The sequence below is a fragment of the Podarcis pityusensis genome, assembly GCF_964106645.2.
Source record: "Podarcis pityusensis genome assembly, chromosome: 3".
In the NCBI taxonomy this organism is placed as follows: domain Eukaryota; kingdom Metazoa; phylum Chordata; class Lepidosauria; order Squamata; family Lacertidae; genus Podarcis; species Podarcis pityusensis.
This window is the reverse complement of record NC_138026.1, coordinates 122,480,982-122,501,797: the sequence shown is the minus strand read 5'-3', so window position 1 is coordinate 122,501,797 and position 20,816 is coordinate 122,480,982. Positions and strand designations below refer to the sequence as shown.

General features: G+C 48.3%; 1 protein-coding gene across 6 annotated transcripts in view; it reads right to left on the bottom strand.

The window, feature by feature from the left end:
• The window catches only part of DTNB (dystrobrevin beta), a 97,341-nt gene that overhangs the window by 50,995 nt on the left and 25,530 nt on the right, over window positions 1–20,816 (bottom strand). For all 6 annotated transcript variants that reach the window (XM_081001003.1, XM_081001006.1, XM_081001002.1 and 3 more), the window contains exons 7-9: window positions 18,215–18,320; window positions 16,201–16,367; window positions 5,798–5,922 (exon numbers count right to left, since the gene is read on the bottom strand). In XM_081001003.1, the coding sequence (XP_080857129.1) occupies window positions 5,798–5,922; window positions 16,201–16,367; window positions 18,215–18,320 (398 nt within the window). The remainder of the gene's footprint in view (window positions 1–5,797; window positions 5,923–16,200; window positions 16,368–18,214; window positions 18,321–20,816) is intronic.

The following is a 20,816-nucleotide window of genomic DNA, read 5'->3' as shown; positions in this document are numbered from 1 at the left end:
AAGTCTGGTAGTTGTTCTCTTTGACATCTGGTGGGAGGGCGTTCCACAGGGCGGGTGCCACTACCGATGAGCCATTAAAAGCCATTTTGTCCCAGCGAGGAATGCCTATGTTTGGCATTCCCAGTTGATGGGTTTATATTGCTGTTTATATGCCACTGTAACTTTACGTGTTGTAAAAGCCACCACTTAGGAGTCACAAATCATAAATAAAATTGTAGGGACCCTGAGGATCATCTAGCCCAACCCCCAGCAATGCAGGAATATGCAGGATCAAACCTGCAACCTTGGCATTATCAACACCACACTCTGAGCTGGGGCAGAAATAGCATTTTAGAAAGTGATGCCCATTGATTCAAAGCCAGCGCTAGAGAGGAACAAGGGGCAGCAGCTACCTCCATCCTGGGGGCCACAGCCAAAGAGGCCATGAAGCCAGATAGATCGTTGGCCTGATCTAGGAAAGCTGTTCTTGTTATTCCCTTATCTTGCCTGCATCTTATCCAAAAGGGAGGGAGTGGCGAAACCCACAAAGAACAGTGACAGCAAGAGGGAAAGAGTCCAGAAGGAAACTGAAATAAATAATTTAAGGTCTTATGTATATAATAAAGGTTCATAAATGTACCAAGCAAACACGTACATAGATATATAGGCCACATGTCTGAAGCTGCACAGGAGAGCAGCCATGGAGTCATTTTGACTCCCAGGCTGACCAGGTGTTTTCTCTGCAAGGTCAAATGGAAAAGCCTCCCCATTGTCTTTTCCTTCACAAATCCTGTCTTAAGGGCATGTCTGTGTATGAACAGGGTGAGCCTGTGACCTGGCTCAGGAACGAAGTATTTATCATTACAAAAGACTGGCCAAGCTCCCCAGGGTATCCAATCAAGTAAGTATTAACAGGTAACCTGCCAGACAGGAAATAAACGATGACAGGAGATAAACAACACACTCAGATTTCTGCTTCAGACAGCCTCTTCTGTGATGTAGGTATGATGTATCTGGGGGTGGTCTTCAACTCCAGGGCGGGCAATTTAAAATGTCTATATAAGGGCGGGCACACCTTGGTTCTGGGTCCTCCTCCTTTCCTGCGTGTGAGGGGAGCATCCTGTTGCAACAGTTCAATAAAGATCAGGCTTACAAGCTGCTTTGCTTCTCAGTATTCTCTGGTTGGCCTCTGTTTTTTCCTCCGACTGATGGAGAACCTACAAAGGACTCTATGAGGGCTCTTGTGTCCCCCATAAGGGAATAAGGGCAGATTTTCGTTTATTACAAAACGAAAAGGGTGAGCTGTTTTTCCTGACCCAAATGCAGGGTTTCTCCTGCTTTCTTCTTTTTTTTTTAAGGGTACCAGAAGGTAAACATCTCTGACGCTCACTCTGTCACATGGACTAAATGACTCCCATGACTACTTTAAACAAGACTCCGTAAGGTTCTGCAATTACACTGTAAAGTCTACACGAGATCTCATTAGAGATTTTTTTTTTAAAAAGCATGGAAACTCTAGAACAAACATGAAGCTTCACGCTGAGCTTTCTCTGAGGAGGACGGGAAACGAAAGGTCAGTGCTGGCATTAATGCTTTTAAAAAGCGGCAAGCCAGTGGCTGCAACACAGGACAGTCAAAAATGGGACAGTCACGTGCAGCTAGGAAGCTGCTCTAACCCGTCTCCGAGGATTGCAGAGAAGCTGAAAAGGAGACGATACCAGGAGCGCCATCCACCTGCTGAACAAGGGGGACTGAGAACAAGCAAATCTATCCCGGGCACCTTTGCATTTTTCTTTAGCTTTATCCTGCAAGATGGCCTGCATCTGGTATGTTTTACTGGCTGTGTGGTGGTGGGAATTTATCTGCTGCCTTTGGTGCCTTTGGACAGAAAGGTGGGGTGGAAAGAATCAATAATTCTGCAGCCACCGGTGTGTTCCCTCTGTGTGCCTGTGGAGCCAGGCAAGGCAGGGACCAGCTCTACAGACTCCCGTGTCTGATTCTCTTTTTATTATTATTATTATTTTTTAAATAATATTTATTAAAGTTTCAAAAGAAGGATACATAAATAAGAAAAAGAAAAAATAGAAAAAAGAAAAATACAAAATACAAAAAAACAATTAAAAACAATTCCATCTTTTCATCACTTCTCTTTCATTTACTTGTTTCCCGGACCTCCTCATACCTCCCTTTTTTGTATTCCAGTTCAATTTATTAGTTCAGCAATTCCTTTCCCTCCTTTTTAATCCTGATCTTTAATCTTAATATATTATAGCATTAGGTTTTTACGTATTGAAAATCCAATTTTTCCATATTCTTTTATGCCATTACAGCTAGAAACCACTTAACTTCAATCCAACATCATTGTAACATTCATTAATTTTGCAATATTTCTGTAAATAGTCTTTACATTTCTTCCAATCTTCTTCCACCGACTCTTCTCCTGTGTCTGATTCTCCGCCAGCCCTCCTTGCTGGCTTCTCTCTGCCCACTTCCTGCCTCCCCTCCATGCTGTGGAAGGAGATGCCATTTTGCTTCCTGGCAGGAACCGGCTGGTGAGGCAGAGAGGATGAGAACTTACCTGCAGCCATCCGTCATGGCTGGATTTGCTTTGCGATCATTACACAAATCCATTCGGGGCCTAATACGCATCAGCCAGAACAAGAAGCTGCATCAGAAGGAAACCGTTTGTGTGCTAATTGCTTTCCCAAATTACTGCTTCGTACTCGGGAGTCCTCACAATTTGGAGTGTTGCTTTAATGTCAAAATTGCCCGCTCCTTTTAATTTTCTTTTCCTCCCAGAATTAATGCTTGAAGCTTTATGGTAAGCAGCAACCCAGGGGAAGAAATTACACGGTGCAATTTGAGTAGCGAGTTTAATTGCAGAACAATTTTCTTTCTTCTGAAATGCATCCGTGGCCGCCCACCGGAAACACCTCTCTCACCTGGGGCCAGCCCCAAACGGCCTGTGGTCCCACTGAGACTGCAGAGATTTCTACAGACTTTCCTGGGAGCAAGGCCCATTAAACTCAGCGAGATCTGCTTCCATGCAAACACAGACAGGTTTCACGGTGGTCTTTGGTCCAGAGGCATTGCCTCTGTTCTACCAAATACGCAGAAATGAATAGCTGGCCAGGATAGCTTGGTAACCTCAGCGTTGGATTACTGTAATGCGCTCTATGTGGGGCTCCCCTTGAGGCTGCAGCTGGGGCAAAATGCTTGCTTTGGGGGGCAAAATGCCCCCAGCACCTCACTCCTTGCTTTGCAGGATTTGCACTAGGTGCCTGCTTTGCATTGCTTTCAAAATTCGTCAGCTTTTGTTTCCTGTTTTTATTTTCTTATTGCATTTTGTACATTGAGACATGTGTGGAAGGTGATAAATAAACAAACCAGCTAAACCTGCCCAACAGGCAGTGGTGCAGCAAACAGCAACCCCACCGTTCCAAATCCACCCTTTTCAAAAGTGAAACGACTTAGGGGAAAGGCAGCGATTAAGGCTGCCACGTGGTCTTGCTGGCACAGATTCATCTGTTCCATTAGCAAATCAGAATTACCAGGGAAGACCAAATCTAATTTCTGTTCATTTGCTAACTTCTACATCCTAATGTTTAGGTTAAGGTTGCAGCTTCTATATATATATATATATATATATATATACACACACACACCCTCTAATACGATGCTCAATTTACGCAAAACTGCTCATTTATAAAGCATGCAGGTTGCTTGAATACAAGGGCTGAGCTTCAGCAGTATTTTGGTAGGAGTTCTGTGTTGCCAGGGTCACATGGGCAGTGGCAAAATGTATTCTGGGGGGGGCAGTGGGGGGGGGAGGACCAGACGGGCAACAGGGAGCAAGAGATTGCTTATGTTTGCTACAGGAACTCCACCTATCTGCCGCCCCTGCCAATATGGGAAGGTGGTATAGTAGTAGTAGTAATAATAAACAACAACAACAACAATAATAATAAATAATAGATTTATTTATACCCCATCCATCTGGCTGGTAAAGGGACTCTGGCCGTGTGCTTTAAAACAGACCTAGGAAACAACCGAAGCCAAGGAGGTTGCTCTTGCTACAGGCATGCCAAGACACCCCCGGGAATAAGTGTCAAGCTAGGAATTCTCCAGGAAACAAACACTCTTTCTCCTGGTCTCTTAGGACCCTACCCTGAAAACCATGGAGCGCTTAACTGGATTTTAGAAAGGGCTGTTCCAACAAGCAGACACCTTTGGGGGGCTACCTAAATCAAAGAACTATATCCCCCTGCCAACACCCTTCCAGTCCAGTGCAAACGCCCAACGGCCTGACCTCTCTGCCAGCTCCAGGCTTCCTGGAAAACTGCTCAGAGGAAGTCACTGAGACCTGGGCAAAAGGCTGTCTCTTCCGCACTCCTTCCCACTCTGAAGACAAGCAGCAAGAGGATGGGGAGCGCCTCAGGGAGGCGGCAGAGACAGACGCAGAATGCAAGATGCCATCACCAGCTTATCTGTAAGCAACCTTTCCATGGCACACTGTGCCCAACATCAGAAGAGAAGAAGGCGTAGTAAAATGCAACAAACACATTCTGCCTCTTCCGACTCTCCACCTTGGGAATTCGGCCGTCTCCACAGGTGCCAGGTTGCCCCCAGGACGTCATGCACGTGTCATGCGATGTCACACACCTCCCAACACAGCGCAGGGTGGCGCAGCCTTCTGCCAGCGGCAATGAGGCCCGGTGGGGGAATGGGAGAAAGAAAGATGGAGGCGCCTTGAAAAAACTAGGAGAATAAGGGGATAGTAGCACCCCCTCCCCAATATTTGGAGATGAAATTATCTGCCTATAATTGGGTACTGAGGTTGAGACCTCTTTCCTGAGCGTTCACCCTGATTAATTTGCAGAATGTTTGCAGGGAGGTCATACAATGTTGGCTGCTTATTCAGTATACATTCCAATCTGTTTGCAGAACATTATACCACACAACCGCGAGAGAGCCACCTCCTCAACCAAGCCCACCCTGAGAAAACCAAGGTCACCCGTGACTTCTCTTCCAGGCCATCACTGCCCCTGCAGCAAGAGGCCCCCACAGACCTTTTCTGATTTAACACCTGTGATGCCACTTTCTGGATTAAATCTGGTGAGCGCACAAGTTCAATAACATTCAACGACATGATCGTCTGGCAATCGGACCAGAGCAGGATTATAGATTCCTGCATTGCAAGGGGCTGGACTAGATGAACTTCGGGGTCCCTTCTGACTCTACAATTCTAGGATTCCTGCCAGGTTCTGCTCACCCAGTAACTGCTAAAAAAGTGACTAACCGGACGCTGGTGTTATGTCCCCACATGCTGCTTCAAGGATGCCAGCAAGGCCAAACGCAGAACCAGCCATTTGGAACACACACACACACAGACACACACACACACCTGCCACAGTTCTGCCTCTAGAGACAGGACAGCCTCCTCCAAACTGCCCCCCTACAGGCACTCTAGACCACAACTGCCATCAGCCTGGGCATCCTACGGCTGTTCCGGAGGGCAACACACCAGGGAAGGCTGCAGTCAGCCAATGTTCTGCAAGCGCTTGCCAAGCTATAGAAGGAGGTCTCAGAGCTGAGCATCTTTCCATCCACAGCAGAACGGCGAGGACCAGACAGTGAGAATCAGCTCCAAGAGGATCAACAAAATGACTCTCAAGGCTCCTGGTACAGATAGCCTTTTCGGGCAGAGACCCTTCCTCTCTGCGTTTCTCTTGGCCGCCCTTCCAGAACCCAGGCGCCAGGCGTACAAAGGGAGGCAAAGCGAGAGGAGACATTGGCGCAGAACGGAAGAGATACTCACCCTGTGTGGGCCAGGTCAAGGGGCTTCTCTGGCTGCTCCGGGTACACGGGGTGAGGAGGCTCTCGACTGGGTACACAACCAAGAGATTTGCTAATGGCATGGCTCAGCTTCTTGGCAGGCGATTTCTGTTGTGTTTTTTTCCAGAGAGAGAATTAAACACAGAAATGGGAATTAGCACAGCAAAGCAATCCCTGCAGCACAGAGCAGAGCTGAAGAGGAGCTGAGGTCCCAGCCTCGCAGGACACAGGGCTCTCCAGGCGCAAGCCCCAGGCAGCTGCCAAACAATGCCTGGTGTCCAAAGGGGGCCTGGAGCCAGGATCTCTCCCACCCTGCCCATCACCCCAACCCCAACCCAATTGCACTGGCTGCCAAATAGCTTCTGGGCCCAACTCAAAGGGCTAGTTTTGATCTATAAAGCCTTAAATGCCTCAAGGACCATCTCTCCCCATGTGACCCTGTGATGGTCATCTGAGGCCCTTCTTTGTGGTCTTCTGGAGCCATCATTATATGTCTTTAGGCTCCAGGTGAAAACATTCCTCTTCAATCGGGCCTTTGGCTGCGGGGGGGGGGGGGGGAAAGTATTTTTGTTTCGTTATTATGCTATGCATTTTGTGCTCTTATGCTGCAAACAAAACTGCAATCTTTGGATGAAGGGTGGTATATAACTTTAATAAATCATCACTGCTGGGTTAATATTATGCATGGTGCAAGAGTCCATAGGCTTGTTGCAACTGCCTTGTCTCCAGGGCATCCGGGCCTTGTAGGGACAGGATGCCAGCTTGCTTTTCACTCATAGGATCATGGAACTGATAATTTCATCTCCAAATAGAGTTGGAAGGGACCCCAAGGGCCATCTAGTCTTACCCCCTGCAATGCGCAGCAGAGTGTGCCAGAATCAAAAGAGAGGGTCTCAATTTCGCATCAGAGAAACCAGCGTCTTCTTGTCACTGGTTTTTCTAACCACAGTCAGAGAAGCCCACAAGCCCTTCCCTGGCATGGATTGCAGGCACAGCTTGTGGTTTCACTGCACGAGAGGCACTTACGCAATCTCTACTGCAGTTTTCCTAACCTTGTGGTTGGAAAGATGAGCAGGGCCTGCAGGTGTGACCTTGTCGCAAGGTGCTTGTTCCCGTTGCCATACTCAAAGGTTTTAAGAGGATGTGTCCTTGACAAGGACTAGGTGGATGGGAGGGAGGGAGGGAGCTGGAGCCAAGTGCTGAGGGGAGGCAGAAGCCCTAAAAGCGCTAAAAAGATCCCTTCGCATGTGAGAAGCAACAATCAATTGAGACAACCTCCCCAGACCCATGGAAACATCTGGAGAGACCTATTGGATTGGAGCTTTTTAATATAAACTGGTTCACACTTTGAGGCTGTTGGCATCAGGCCCTCTAACAAGGAGGAATTTGCAGACTCCTGGACCCAGCCAGGAACCTTCTCTTTATTAGAGGCAATAAGGCTAGGGAGGCAAAGGTCCATCATGGATCGGTGGTGGGCTGGGCTGGGCCAAGCACCTTGTCTGTAACGCCAGGAGGTCTCAACCCCAGATAAGAGCTCCCTCTTTGCCACCACAGAAGAGGCCCCCACAGGCGTTCCTGTTGAATGGTTTCTTTAAATTTTAGGTTTCATTATTGTTTCACAAGATGTGTACGTCTTTAAGGGCCAGAAGAAATAACATGACTTAGTTTTACAGCTGTGAAGCAGTATAGCAGGTGCTGTTAAGTTATGTTAATTAAGTTGTTGGGTAAAGAATATAAAGAGCAGCATGTAGCTCTCTCCGTACCTTGGTGGATGGGTTACACTTATTGATATAAGGTAAAGGGTAAAGGGACCCCTGACCATTAGGTCCAGTTGTGGCCAACTCTGGGGTTGTGGTGCTCATCTCGCTTTATTGGCCAAGGGAGCCGGCGTACAGCTTCCGGGTCATGTGGCCAGCAGGACTAAGCCGCTTCTGGCGAACCAGAGCAGCGCACGGAAACACCGTTTACCTTCCCGCCGGAGCGGTACCTATTTATCTACTTGCACTTTGACATGCTTTCAAACTGCTAGGTTGGCAGGAGCAGGGACCGTGCAATGGGAGCTCACCCTGTTGCGGGGATTTGAACTGCCAACCTCCTGATCGGCAAGTCCTAGGCGCTGTGGTTTAACCCACAGCGCCACCCGCGTCCCTTTATATATAATGTAATTTAGTGTAAAAGGAGTTTTTGTTTTGATATTTGTTATTAAACCAAGCAAAAGTTACTTTTGCGTTTCTTGAATGTGTGGTCTCCCCAGCATGCCTTCTGCAGAGCAACTAATCTGCAAATAGCCAACATCTTTGGTTATGGGCCCAGCTGCTGAGTGGATGACTGCACATTTTTGGACTTTGAGAAAGGTTTGAAAACTCCTTCTCCTGTTGGTGTGGTTCTGTGGGTCTGGAAGAGTTCCAGAATGGTCGACCGGGTTCCAGAAGCCGAGAAAGCTCTGACGTTCCCACAGCTGACAGATGAAAACTGCAGTTCATGGTCGCTTCGGGTGGAGGCGCTTTTGACTTCTCAAGAAGTATGGACCTATGTGACTGATGACCCCCCTGACCCTGTGACTAATGCTTGGTCGAAAGGAGATATGAAAGCCAGGGCGATAATTAATTTGGCTGTCAGCAACCAGCAAGTAGTATATATAAGGAATAAGAAAACTGCCAAAGAAATGTGGGAGTTGGTGGGACTCCGCAAGGGTCTTCCTACACCTTCTGTTCCAGCTGCCACCTCTTTGGCTCCACTGCCCTCAGCAGAGGTGCCCACCAGGGAGCTGAACTGGGCAACAGGGCATCACGACTGCTGTCAACTGCCCAGGTCATCTCCACATTCCACAGAGTGAGCGTGGTTTCAACAGAGGCATCAGCCACGCCAGGAGGAAAATTCCCCAGAGCTTTCCGGAATCCGTCCACCTCCAGGAGGGGACTGTTTAATAGCAGGTCCCCCCCTCCAGCACTCCTGCAGAGGGAAATGGCTGCTGAAGGTCTTGACCTTAACAGGAAATGATCTGACCGTGACAATGGGATAGATGTTAATACTTCTTCTTGTTGTTATTGTTTAGTCATTTAGTCGTGTCTGACTCTTCGTGACCCCCTGGACCAGAGCACGCCAGGCCCTCCTGTCTTCCACTGCCTCCTGCAGTTTGGTCAAACTCATGCTGGTAGCTTCGAGAACACTGTCCCACCATCTCGTCCTCTGTCATCCCCTTCTCCTTGTGCCCTCCATCTTTCCCAGCATCAGGGTCTTTTCCAGGGAGTCTTCTCTTCTCATGAGGTGGCCAAAGTCTTGGAGCCTCAGCTTTACGTTCATGTTAATTCTACCCCTTTCATAGTCACCATCTTGCTGGTGAGTCAACAAGACAAAGTCAAGAGCATGTTCTGCTCACATGCATATACACACTGGGACAGACTTGTGGTGATCATGGCAGCCATGAAGTCCCTGGACTGGGTGACCTCGGTGCAGAAGCTGAGATCCAACCTCAACCATCACCCCAGGGATCCTTCAACACCAGGCCTCCAGCTCAGGCAGGGAGACTTGTTTGCCTGCTATGGTCATCTTCTTTGGCGATTCCTGGTAGCTGAGGAAGATTGTCTTCCATGAACACAGTCTTAAAAGTGAGTCCATAAGTAACTGTGGAGGCCAATTCTGGATCCACATGTCCTTCCACAGTGGGGACATTGGTTTCCGGGCAGGAGTTGATCACGGTGAGGGTTTGCCAAACGTGCCTTCCTCTTAGCTCGTTTCTCCCTTGTGTCTTGAGTTCGAGCGTCTTCAAAGTCTGTGACATCTTTGGTAAAGGCTGTTCTCCAACTGGAGCACTCACAGGCCAGTGTTTCCCAGTTATCAGTGCTTATACTACATTTTTTAAAAGAGTGGTTTTGAGAGTATCTGTAAACATCTTTTGTTGTCCACCGGTTATTTCGCTTTCCATTCTTAAGTTGGGAATAGAGTAGTTGCTTTGGAAGACGACTGTCAGGCATCCGAGCAACATGACCAGTCCAACGAAGTTGATGTTGAAGAATCTTTGCCTGCTATGGTAAGGCATGAGCAGAGTGTGCTTGTGAACCCACAAAAATGTTCTGAAATGTAGGGCGGCAAATGCTCAGTGGGAAAGTGGCTGGGGCAGAGCAAGGCCATTCACAAGAAGTCCCTCTGGTGGCTTGCCCTCCTTCAGGAGACATGGCACCTCTAAGCCCTTCAAGGCAGGAGGAAGGTAAGAACCATGTACTGACTTAAGAGAAAGGGAGAGCGGCAGATGGAACTGGGGGAACCAACAAGGAACCAGGAAAGCGGGCGCCAAAAAAGCACAAGGCACTCACTCACCCACCCCTCTCCCAGTCACTGGGAACCAACCAGAAGGACTTCTGGGTAACCAGCAGCTCAAGCTTCTATACCCAGAGAACCTGGTCAAGAAAATACACTTATGTTATTTTGAGGCACTGATTTCTCTTTCCAAAGGCGAAAGTCAAGCGTTCCTTTTCCCACATGGATTTCTTAGGTGCCACTGACCTCGCTAGAAAAACCTCTTTGGAGACGATGGCAGCACAGCACGTGCCGAGGATCTGGGACAAAGCAACACTTCTTGAGGGCTCCAGTAACATGCTAACCTGCACGGCTGGTGTTATTCTCTGGAAGAATCCGTGCTTCCGCCAGCAAAAGCAGTTTTGATTTTTTCAAAAAGCAAGGTTTTGAGAGGATAATCTTACTAGCTATGCGTGCTGGATGTTCTTGCTGCTTGTTCAGCTAGGAGGTTTCTGGAGCAGAGCAAGTTGAAGTCAGCTAACGGCACCGTTTCATTTCTTAAGCCTTCTTTTCCCTTCTTTGATGCTCAGTAATTTAAATGTTGTATTTGCCTTGGTTTTAAGTCTTCGTTATTCTTTGTTTATTATTATATGATCACGTTCTTATGATTCTGCACTATTAGCAGGATAAAGTGTGTCATTTCATGTTCAGGAGCAAAGAACTACTGAAAGCTTCGGCGCTAACCATTATGCCAAAGCTGCACTTCCCGGCATATGTCTGCTTTTTGTTTTTTAAAAATAAATAATGGCACGGTGTCCAAAATGTTGCAAATCTTATTTGGATTCTCTCAGTTTTACATTACCTAATCTCTCCTAAATTATAGTCTTAAAAGACCATGGGGAACTGCCAATACGTACTTTCAGCTGGCGAACAATCACAGGCTTTTCTTTTAGCACATACAGAATTGTAGAGCTGGAAGGGACCCCAAGAGTCATCTAGTCCAACCCTCTGCAGTGTAGGAATCTACGTTTCAAAAGCAGTTCGCTACACTTTAGAAGGGCAGAGCTGATGGTGGAGGCAGGAGCTGTTTTTCTTACAAGGTATTGTTGTGTGTGATATAATAATAATAATAATAATAATAATAATAATAATAATAATTAATGTATTTATACCCTGCCTATTTGGCTGGGTTTCCCCAGCCACTCTGGGCAGCTTCCAACAAAAGATTAAAAATACATTATGGACTTTTAGTGTTGTGGCTCCTGCCCTCTGGAATTCCTTCCCCCTTGAATGCTGGGCAGACGCCGCCTGCTACCTCATCTGCACCTCCTGAAGTTCTTCCTCTTCCTCTTCCAACAAGCCTTTTGAGCCGGGATACTTCCCAGGCTGAATCTTTACCGAGACTGCTGTCAAGAGGCAGTGAACAGGAGTTTGGGAGCAAATGTCACCCATGCTCTGGTCATAACCGGCTCTCTTTCTCCACAACGTTAGTCAGGGCAGGCTGAGCACACACTGTCATGGTTCCTGGGTGCACTGAGGAACAGAGGAGGGCTACCAAACAGCTTGCACCTGCGAAAACAGAGGCCCTGCAGGTGGGTGGGTCTGGGGGCACTAGCCGGCTGCTTGCTTGTTCTGAACGGGCAGCTCTCTCTCTGAAACAACAGGCAGGGAGCCCCGGCATGCAGCATGTGGGTTGGGGGGGCTCTCTCCCACCACCCAGTCTATTGGCAAGAACTGTTGGGATACTGCCGGAGAGACATCAGGCAGGCCCCCAGCTGGCTCCAGCCACCGGCTGGCAGCTGGATGATCGCCGGTCTCCCTTGGAACAGCATCAATCTGTGACACGAGCCTAAGATACGTTTAGAGACCCGAGCACGCTCTATCAGCAGAGTGAATAAATCTTCTCACAGCACAAGAGGTGGACAGAAAAATGTGTAAGCAGTATATTACAGCATTTTATTCAGCAGCAGGAACAAAGAAAAAACATGTCTGCTTCCCTTTGTGTCCAGCAAAACAGCAGCAAAGCAAAAGCTATATACAAACGGAAGTTCCCAGCAAGCGCTGGAAGTAAACAGGCACGTGACACACAACGGTCATGCCTGCACCCTTTTAAGGTGGAACAGAAGAAGAAGAAGAAGAGTTTGGATTTGATATCCCGCCTTTCACTCCCTTTAAGGAGTCTCAAAGCGGCTAACATTTTCCTTTCCCTTCCTGCCCCACAACAAACACTCTGTGAGGTGAGTGGGGCTGAGAGACTTCAAAGAAGTGTGACTGGCCCAAGGTCACCCAGCAGCTGCAGGTGGAGGAGCGGAGACTCAAACCCGGTTCCCCAGATTAGGAGACTACCGCTCTTAACCACTACACCACACTGGCTCTCAAGAACTGGCTCTCAAGAACAGAACTATATCCTAACAAGAACTGCTGCTTATGTGCATATGGGTGTAGTATTCATATATTAGCTTAGCTTAGCCCACTTCACAGAGCTGTTACGTAGGTAAAATGGAGGGAAAGCAAGATATAAATATATAATGTCATGCATGTAAAGAAATACTTTAAAAATGAAGATCTTTATCCCAGTCTGTATCTGCACTGGAATTGTTTTTAAGATGTTTTACCATTCGTGTTTGCTGCCCTGGGCTCCCTTAGGGAGGAAGGGCAGGATATAAACTGAATAAAAAATAATATGGTTAGCAATAGATTATTTAGAGGCAGATGATAATGATAGGGTTGAATTCAACTAAGTCACTTTATGAGCCTAGAGCATATATTATTTTGTGGGGGCAGTTATACGCTATATTCTAAAGCTCATTTAATAAACTCTGGTGAAATAAATAAAGGAGAGGCCTGTGACCCATGAAAAGTGCTTTTGCTTGCTTGTCCTCCGTGCATGCATTTGCTCTGAGAGCCTGTTGCTCTGCTCTGTCAAAGAAACAGGCTGTAGCCAAGGTTAAAAAATAATCTGGTGAGAGAATGGAGGAGGTCACTAAACACATCCCAGCTGCTTTGCTTTCTGCCTTAACAAGTGAAAAATTCCACCCCAAGGTGAAGACCGGGATTTCTGGCACGAGAACATGAGCAGACCCTGCCCTCTGCTGGAGAAACTTCACATCATCCTAAAAAATTTAGGAAACCATTTCCAAGAGTGCAATACAGTGAGGAAAATGCTTTATACTGACATAGGAGACAAGTATATGCAGACCAACTCTCAATTAAATTGGAAGGGGTTCTGGGTTAGCAAGATGCCCTTTGGCTGAGCTGTTTGCCACAGACCTTCCTCCAGGGACGCTTTTCTGCAGGCGCTACCAGATGTCAGTACTGTAATGTCTCATTCTCACATTGCATAATGTTGTGAGTTGCCTTTAATTACTTAATTGATGCATTCTGCTGTAAAAGACTGAGTTTACTACCTGCAAACGGGCGTTTAATGCTCACACCAGAGTGGGGTGCATCTCTGTGGCTGCACCTCAAGGTTGCAACATCTGCCCTCCCTAATGAAACCTGCTTGGTGCCTGTTCAATATTTCATTCTCACACCCTTGCCAATTGGAAGGTTGGCGGTTCGAATCCCCACGACGGGGTGAGCTCCGGTTGCTCGGTCCCAGCTCTTGCCCACCTAGCAGTTCGAAAGCACGTCAAAGTGCAAGTAGATAAATAGGTACCACTCCGGCGGGAAAGTAAACGGTATTTCTGTGTGCTGCTCTGGTTTGCCAGAAGCGGCTTAGTCATGCTGGCCACATGACCCAGGAAAACTGTCTGTGGACAAATGCCAGCTCCCTCAGCCTGAAAGCGAGATGAGCACCGCAACCCCAGAGTCAACTGCGACTGGACGTAACTGTCAGGGGTCCTTTACCTTTTGTTTCTTCAGCTGTTGAACATTTTCCAAATATAGCCCTTTTCCAGCTGTGCTTCTCTCTTTAGGAAGCCGAGCTCTCTCAAAACTGTCAGCATCTGTTGTGAAGCATGGTGCCAGAAAAATGGGCATGTCTTCTTCAGGTGCTGTCTTAGGTGAATTGAGGAGTGAGATATTGTGGATTCCCATCACACCCACAGAAATTATGATGGCATCTTCCTTTGGGCCATGCATGATAGAGAGTCTCAATCCAGGTACTGCACATTAAACCCATTTTATGCTCAGCTAACCGTAACTGATACATACTGGTTGGCATGCAGAGTTATGTCAGTGGAAAGACACTCATCAAGGGGAATTCCCTGATCTCTTGCCCTCATTGCAGCATCCTGAGTGTGTATGCATGAGCATACGCACATGCGCACACATCCAGCCTCTCCCAAGTGCTGAGTCAGGTGCAATACGCTGACTTGATGCAAAACAGAGGGATCTGTTTGTTTGCTTTTTCGTTTTAGTATTTAGCATTTTAGAATTTAGTATTTCACTTGACTGGAGAGTTGTAATGTTCAAATGATAGAGCTACAATGCAAAGGGGATCTCTCTCTCTCTCCCACACACCTGGATTTAACACTTAGCTTTTGAAATACAACACTTCCCCTATTCATGCTTTGATGCTCCAGGAAGTGCTGGCTGTGTACTGTATTTTTCTTCCGAGGGTGCATTCTTGGAGTTATATTATCTGTTAAATCTCACATTAGGCCTTTTCTCTCCACCACACCTCACTCTGTGAATGTTCACATACAAATACAATAAATACCCATTTCATTTCCAGCCCGTCTCGTGCATCTCACAAAGCAGGTTCCACTTAATAGACAGTCATGTCACGTTTTTAAGGTTCAGCTGCAGCCCCCTGCCCTTCCAATACCCAGGAAGTGAGCAAGAGTGGAGGACTTCACAGAGAGTCAGAATGACTTCTACTGATACACAAAGGTCAGAAAATGATCAGGTTGCTAACAAAACCCAGAGGTAAAGGTAAAGGACCCCTGGACAGTTAAGGCCAATCAAAAGGCGACTATGGGGTTGTGGTGCTCATCTCGCTTTCAGGCTGAGGGGGCCGGTGTTTGTCCACAGACAGCTTTCCGGGTCATGCGGCCAGCAGGACTAAATCACTTCTGGCGCAACAGGACACTGTGACGGAAACCAGAGCACACAGAAACACCATTTACCTTCCTGCTGCAGCGGTATCTATTTCTCTACTTGTGCTGGTGTGCTTTCGAACTGCTAGGTTTGCAGGAGCTGGGACACAGCAATGGGAGCTCACTTGTCATGAGGATTCAAACCACCGACCTTCCAATCGGCAAGCCCAAGAGGCTCAGTGGTTTAGACCACAGCGCCACCCCGAAGTCCTTGCTCAAGTGGAGAATTGTCTTCTGTGAGAAATAGTAGCCTCTCTCCTGAATCAGCAGACATCATTTTTAATTCCCATAAAAAAGCACCTTATTCTAACACTTTCCTATATCCATTAAAGATTTAGAGAGAGAGAGAGAGAGAGAGAGAGAGAGAGAGAGAGAGAGAGAGATGCCTGTCAATGGCTATGAATCCAGAATAGACTCCTTGAGATTAGGAAAGAATTCCTAGCCCAAAACATTTATTCTCCGTTTTAAAAGGCATCAAGTTTCAGAAACAGAGCCTCTGTCTGTATAGCAAGCAAATACAACCCTGGCAGCAGCAGTGCAGCCCAAGGTCTCTGTTACGGAGCACCAGAAGTGGTTTTGCACCAAAGACCATTCAGGCACGTTCTTTCCCCAACCCTGCCTGCTGCATTTCCTACTTTTGCTGTTTCTTCCCAAGCCAAGGCAAACAATCCTATTCTCAAGATGCCTCCCCCTCCCATCTCTCTCTGGGATTCAAGAGCTTACCCTCCCTGACCCAAGAGAAACTGCATGACTTGCTGGGCTCCTGCAAGAGGCCCCTGAGTGGCTAACAGGTTTTGTGCTGATATAGAGAACATGGGTGTTCACTGCTGGGCTCCCAGGTTATCCTGACAAATAAAGGCGAGCTTTGATGACAACAGATCGATCTTCAGAGACGCAGGCAGGATCAGTGGAGTAAAAAACACACCACGCAGGTGTCCTTAGAAGAGGACCTGTGGCCATTCCACACTGGCCCCTGCAGAACCGACAGGCTACTGGCCTTCCCATGATGGACAGACCTCTGGGGCTGCGCAATAGAGAACCCGCAGCCCCAAACACACCCACGGCAGAAAAGCAATGCGCCTGAGCCGCAGGAGACCAAGAGGCTTACCCAAGAGGAGTGCTCCTTCATCTGATGCTGGTTGCTGTGAGGGCCGCTAGCGTGGCCGCGCCAAAAGCAGTTTTGACAGAGCTGGTAGTTGTGGCACTGCTGGCATCGGTAGCGGAAGCCCATCATGCTCTCACAGCGGCAGTAAGAACACTCCACAGGATGGAAGACTGGGAGGGGAAAGGGGAGGAAGAGGAGTCAGAAGCGCCTCCGGAGCAGCAGGAGGCTTCATCCTGAACGAGGCACACCCCACACGCCCCTCTGAAAAAGGACAAACTCCTAGAATTCCCCACACGTCAAACAGGCGTGTGCTAATTGGGGCGCATGGCTGCCTGCCAGCCTGGTAAACAGGCACTGGCATCCTTACCCTCGTCTCAGAAACGGAAGAAAATATTAGGACCCGCCCAGGCACGCCTACACTAGGGGGCTGAAGGCACCTCGGCCCCCTCAGTATTGGGTTTAAGGGGCTCAGCGCTGCTCCATGTTGAGGCAGCCCTGCATGCGCCATGCATTCTGTGATCTAGGTCCAGTGTCCGGCTACTCCAGAGTGCTCAGCCTTCTCCATCATGCAGACACGCTTTGCACTGGGCCCCTTAATCTTGGGGGCAGCTTGGCACTTCTGGACCCACCCTATTCTTCCCATTTTAAATGGTTTTTTAAACTAATTTTTTTATTGTAATTTTACAACATGGTGGGACCTTTGGGTGAAGTCTGGGTAAGAAATGCAACAGCAGCAGTGCCTAGATCTTTCCCCCAGGACTTCTCTAGATAGTTCCTGATTTGCCATCTAAAATCCTCTCCTGACACTCCGTTGCACCAAGAAACAGATGTCAGGGTGGGGCTGAGCAGAGATGGCAAAGCTATAAACAGGCTGTAACTTGGAAGACAGTTGGGACAGGCGGCAATTTGTGTGGATGTGTGGCAGGTATGAAGAGCCTGCTGGATCAGGACAGCGTCCAGCGCCGGATTTATGTCTAAGCTCAACAAGCTCTATCTTAGGGCCCCACTCTCTTGGGGCCCCCAAAATATTTAAAGGAAAAAACACCTGGATGTACACTTCCAAACTATGATATAAAAAACAAATAAAATAAAACCTACATACAGCAACAGGGTTTTGTGTTGTGTAGGCTCCTATTTTGTTATGTGCAAATGGCTTTAGATACCTATGTAAAGGTAAAGGGACCCCTGACTATTAGGTCCAGTCGCAGCCGACTCTGGGGTTGCAGAGCTCATCTCGCTTTATTGGCCGAGGGAGCCGGCGTACAGCTTCCGGGTCATGTGGCCAGCAGGACTAAGCTGCTTCTGGTGAACCAGAGGAGCGCACGGAAACACCGTTTACCTTCCTGCCGGAGTGGTACCTATTTATCTACTTGCACTTTGACGTGCTTTCGAACTGCTAGGTTGGCAGGAGCAGGGACCGAGCAACAGGAGCTCACCCCGTCGCGGGGATTTGAGCCACCGACCTTCTGATCGGCAAGTCCTAGGCTCTGGGGTTTAACCCACAGTGCCACCTGCATCCCATTTAGATACCTATTAGGTCCATAAATGACCATATAGCATATATTCACCACAAAAAACAGTGACTATTTGTTGTTGACAAAGGACAGCTGGACATAGAAAGGACCCCATTACCTTCAGAAGCTTAGGGCCTCATCAAACCTAAATCCGGCCCTGCCAGTCCTATCTAGTCCAGTATCCAGTTCTCTCTGTGGCCAACCAGATGCCTAGGGGAAGCCTGAGGCACACTGAGAGGAAGTGTGGTATAGTGGTTAGTGTTGGACTAGGACCTGGGAGACCTGGGTTGTGGACCAGAGAGGCCTTGGGTCTGGCCCTGCAGGGCTCCTCTTAGGTTCTGATGTGGAGGGGCACCTGATGACCTATATTAGGGGAGCCTCAAGAAATTGAGCTCTCTGGCACAGAAGACACAGGTCCCCACACCCCACGCTTGCCATAGTGAGCCCCCAGGCTGCGGTGCTCCTCAGCAGAAGGAAAGTCCTGCAAACAGTGATCCACTTACCATTTTCAACGTGGGCAAGTCTGTGCAGGAGAGGTAGCCACACAAGGCACTGGGGCGGCGGGTCAGCCATTAACGTGTCTAAAAACATGTTTAGCATGACCTTTTTCTGTGGAGAGAGGTCAAAGTGAGAGAAAAGCCAACTGCGGTCTGTTTCAGAAAAGAACAGTGAAGTTTCATCCTCCACAAAGAGAGTGTTTGTGCCAAACACACAGCACTCCCAGAATTAAGGCTGTCTTAAAAGCTGATTTCAACTGTGCAGTTAAGCACATGCTCAAATCTTTCTCACTATTTAGTATTTTATTTAGAATATTTATCTCCCGACTTCATAAACCCCAGACTCTCTCATAAAACAGCTTACGGAAGATTCTCACAAAACCATTTCCAGAGTGGCGGCTGCGTTATTCTGCTGCAGAATGACAGGAAAATGTCCTGTGGCATCCGAAAGACTACGGTGCATCTATAGGTCTTCAAGGTCCCACGAGACTTTGCAATCTTTCGCAGAAGAACCACAGTCAGGTGTAGCAGCAGGAACAGAAGTAACTCAGGGCTGTTACACAGCCTTCAACCCTGACTCCACTTAAACCATGAGTAAACTAGGGCCACTCTGGGCTCCATTGGAGGAGGTGTGGGATATTAGATCAATTGATAGATGGATAGATTTTCTAAGTAGGCGTGGTTAGACTAGCAGCCTTAGCCTGTCAAGGCTTCTGCCCCATTTACAGTGGTACCTCTGGTTGCGAACGGGATCTGTTCTGGAGGCCCGTTCGCAACATGAAAAGAGCGCAACCCGCAGCGGCGCGTCTGTGCACGTGCGGGCTGCGATTCGCCACATGCACGTGACGTCATTTTGTGCTTCTGTGCATGCGGGAGCGGCAAAACCCGGAAGTAACCCTTTCTGGTACTTCTGGGTCGCCGCGGGACATAACCTGAAAAAACGTGTCATGAAGCAAACGTAACATGAGGTGTGACTGTATTTTACTGGGGCTGAAATGCAACTAACTTCAGCAGAACCCAGAGGACATCTCTTTGTCTTCAACTGGGCACTTTCCTCTCTGCAGCCTCACAGGGATCCGTATGAGGCTTCTCCAGGCTGCGTCATCCCTTCCCACCAGGATCAGTCGGAAGGAACAGGCGATGCAGTTTGTGGGCTTGAGTGATTGTGGCAACCTCCTCCTCACACCTTGGACGTGCACCCCGGGAAGGAAAGAAACTGCCTCTGATTCGTTTGACCACACAACCTGCCCCCTCCTCCTGAGGGAGAGCCCCCTTTGCATCCTGTGGGACAGTGGGTGGAGTGTCTCTTCTGTGGACAACTCACAGCTCCCCTCTATGGGAAGAGCTTGGTATCAGTTCTAGGTTTCAGTTGCAATGGCACAGGGTGCCTCCTGGTTCCCCTGCATGCCATGTTCTTCCAGGCTCCTGCCCTGGGTTCCCTGTCTCTTTGGAAGCTCCCTCACTCTGCTGCCCTTTCAGGAGTGCTCCCTGCATCTCAGATAAAGAGCAGCAGGGAGAGTCTCCAGGTCCTTTCACCTTCTCCTTCCAGTAGTGGTTTTAGCTTGAAATGGCTGTAGGGTGCAGAATATTGGGATGGCTCCCTCAAGCTCAATGCCCCTTCCAGGTCATGGTCAGATCTCCAGTTAAAAGCCACCATCTGCCTGGAATCTCCCTCCCCCTGCCAAGGTTTACCATTAGCTCCCATTGATCACTTCCTTCCAGGAGAAATAAATAATAATAATAATAATAATAATAATAATAATAATAATAATAAATTATTATTTATACCCCGCCCATCTGGCTGGGTTTCCCTAGCCACTCTGGGTGGCTTCCAACAGAACACTAAAATACAATGATCTTTTAAACATTAAAAGCTTCCCTATACAGGGCTGCCTTCAGATGTCTTCTAAAAGTTTGGTAGTTATTTTTCTCTTTGACATCTGGTGGGAGGGAGTTCCACAGGGCGGGCGCCACCACCGAGAAGGCCCTCTGCCTGGTTCCCTGTAACCTCACTTCTCGCAATGAGGGAACCACCAGAAGGCCCTCGGCGCTGGACCTCAGTATCCAGGTAGAATGATGGGGGTGGAGACGCTCCTTTAGGTATACAGGACCAAGGCTGTTTAGGGCTTTAAAGGTCAACACCTACACTTTGAATTGTGCTCAGAAACGTACTGGGAGCCAATGTAGGTCTTTCAAGACCGGTGTTATATGGTCTTGGCGGCCGCTCCCAGTCCCAAGTCTAGCTGCCGCATTCTGGATTAATTGTAGTTTCTGGGTCACCTTCAAAGGTAGCCCCACACAGAGTGCATTGCAGTAGTCCAAGCGGGAGATAACCAGAGCATGCACCTCTCTGGCCAGACAGTCTGTGGGCAGGAAGGGTCTCATCCTGCCTACCAGATGGAGCTGATAAACAGCTGCCCTGGACACAGAATGGACCTGTGCCTCCATGGACAGCTGTGAGTCCAGAATGACTCCCAGGCTGCGCACCTGGTCCTTCAGGGGCACAGTTACCCCATTCAGGACCAGGGAGTCCCCCACACCCGCCCATCCCCTGTCCCCCAAAAACAGTACTTCTGTCTTGTCAGGATTCAACCTCAATCTGTTAGCC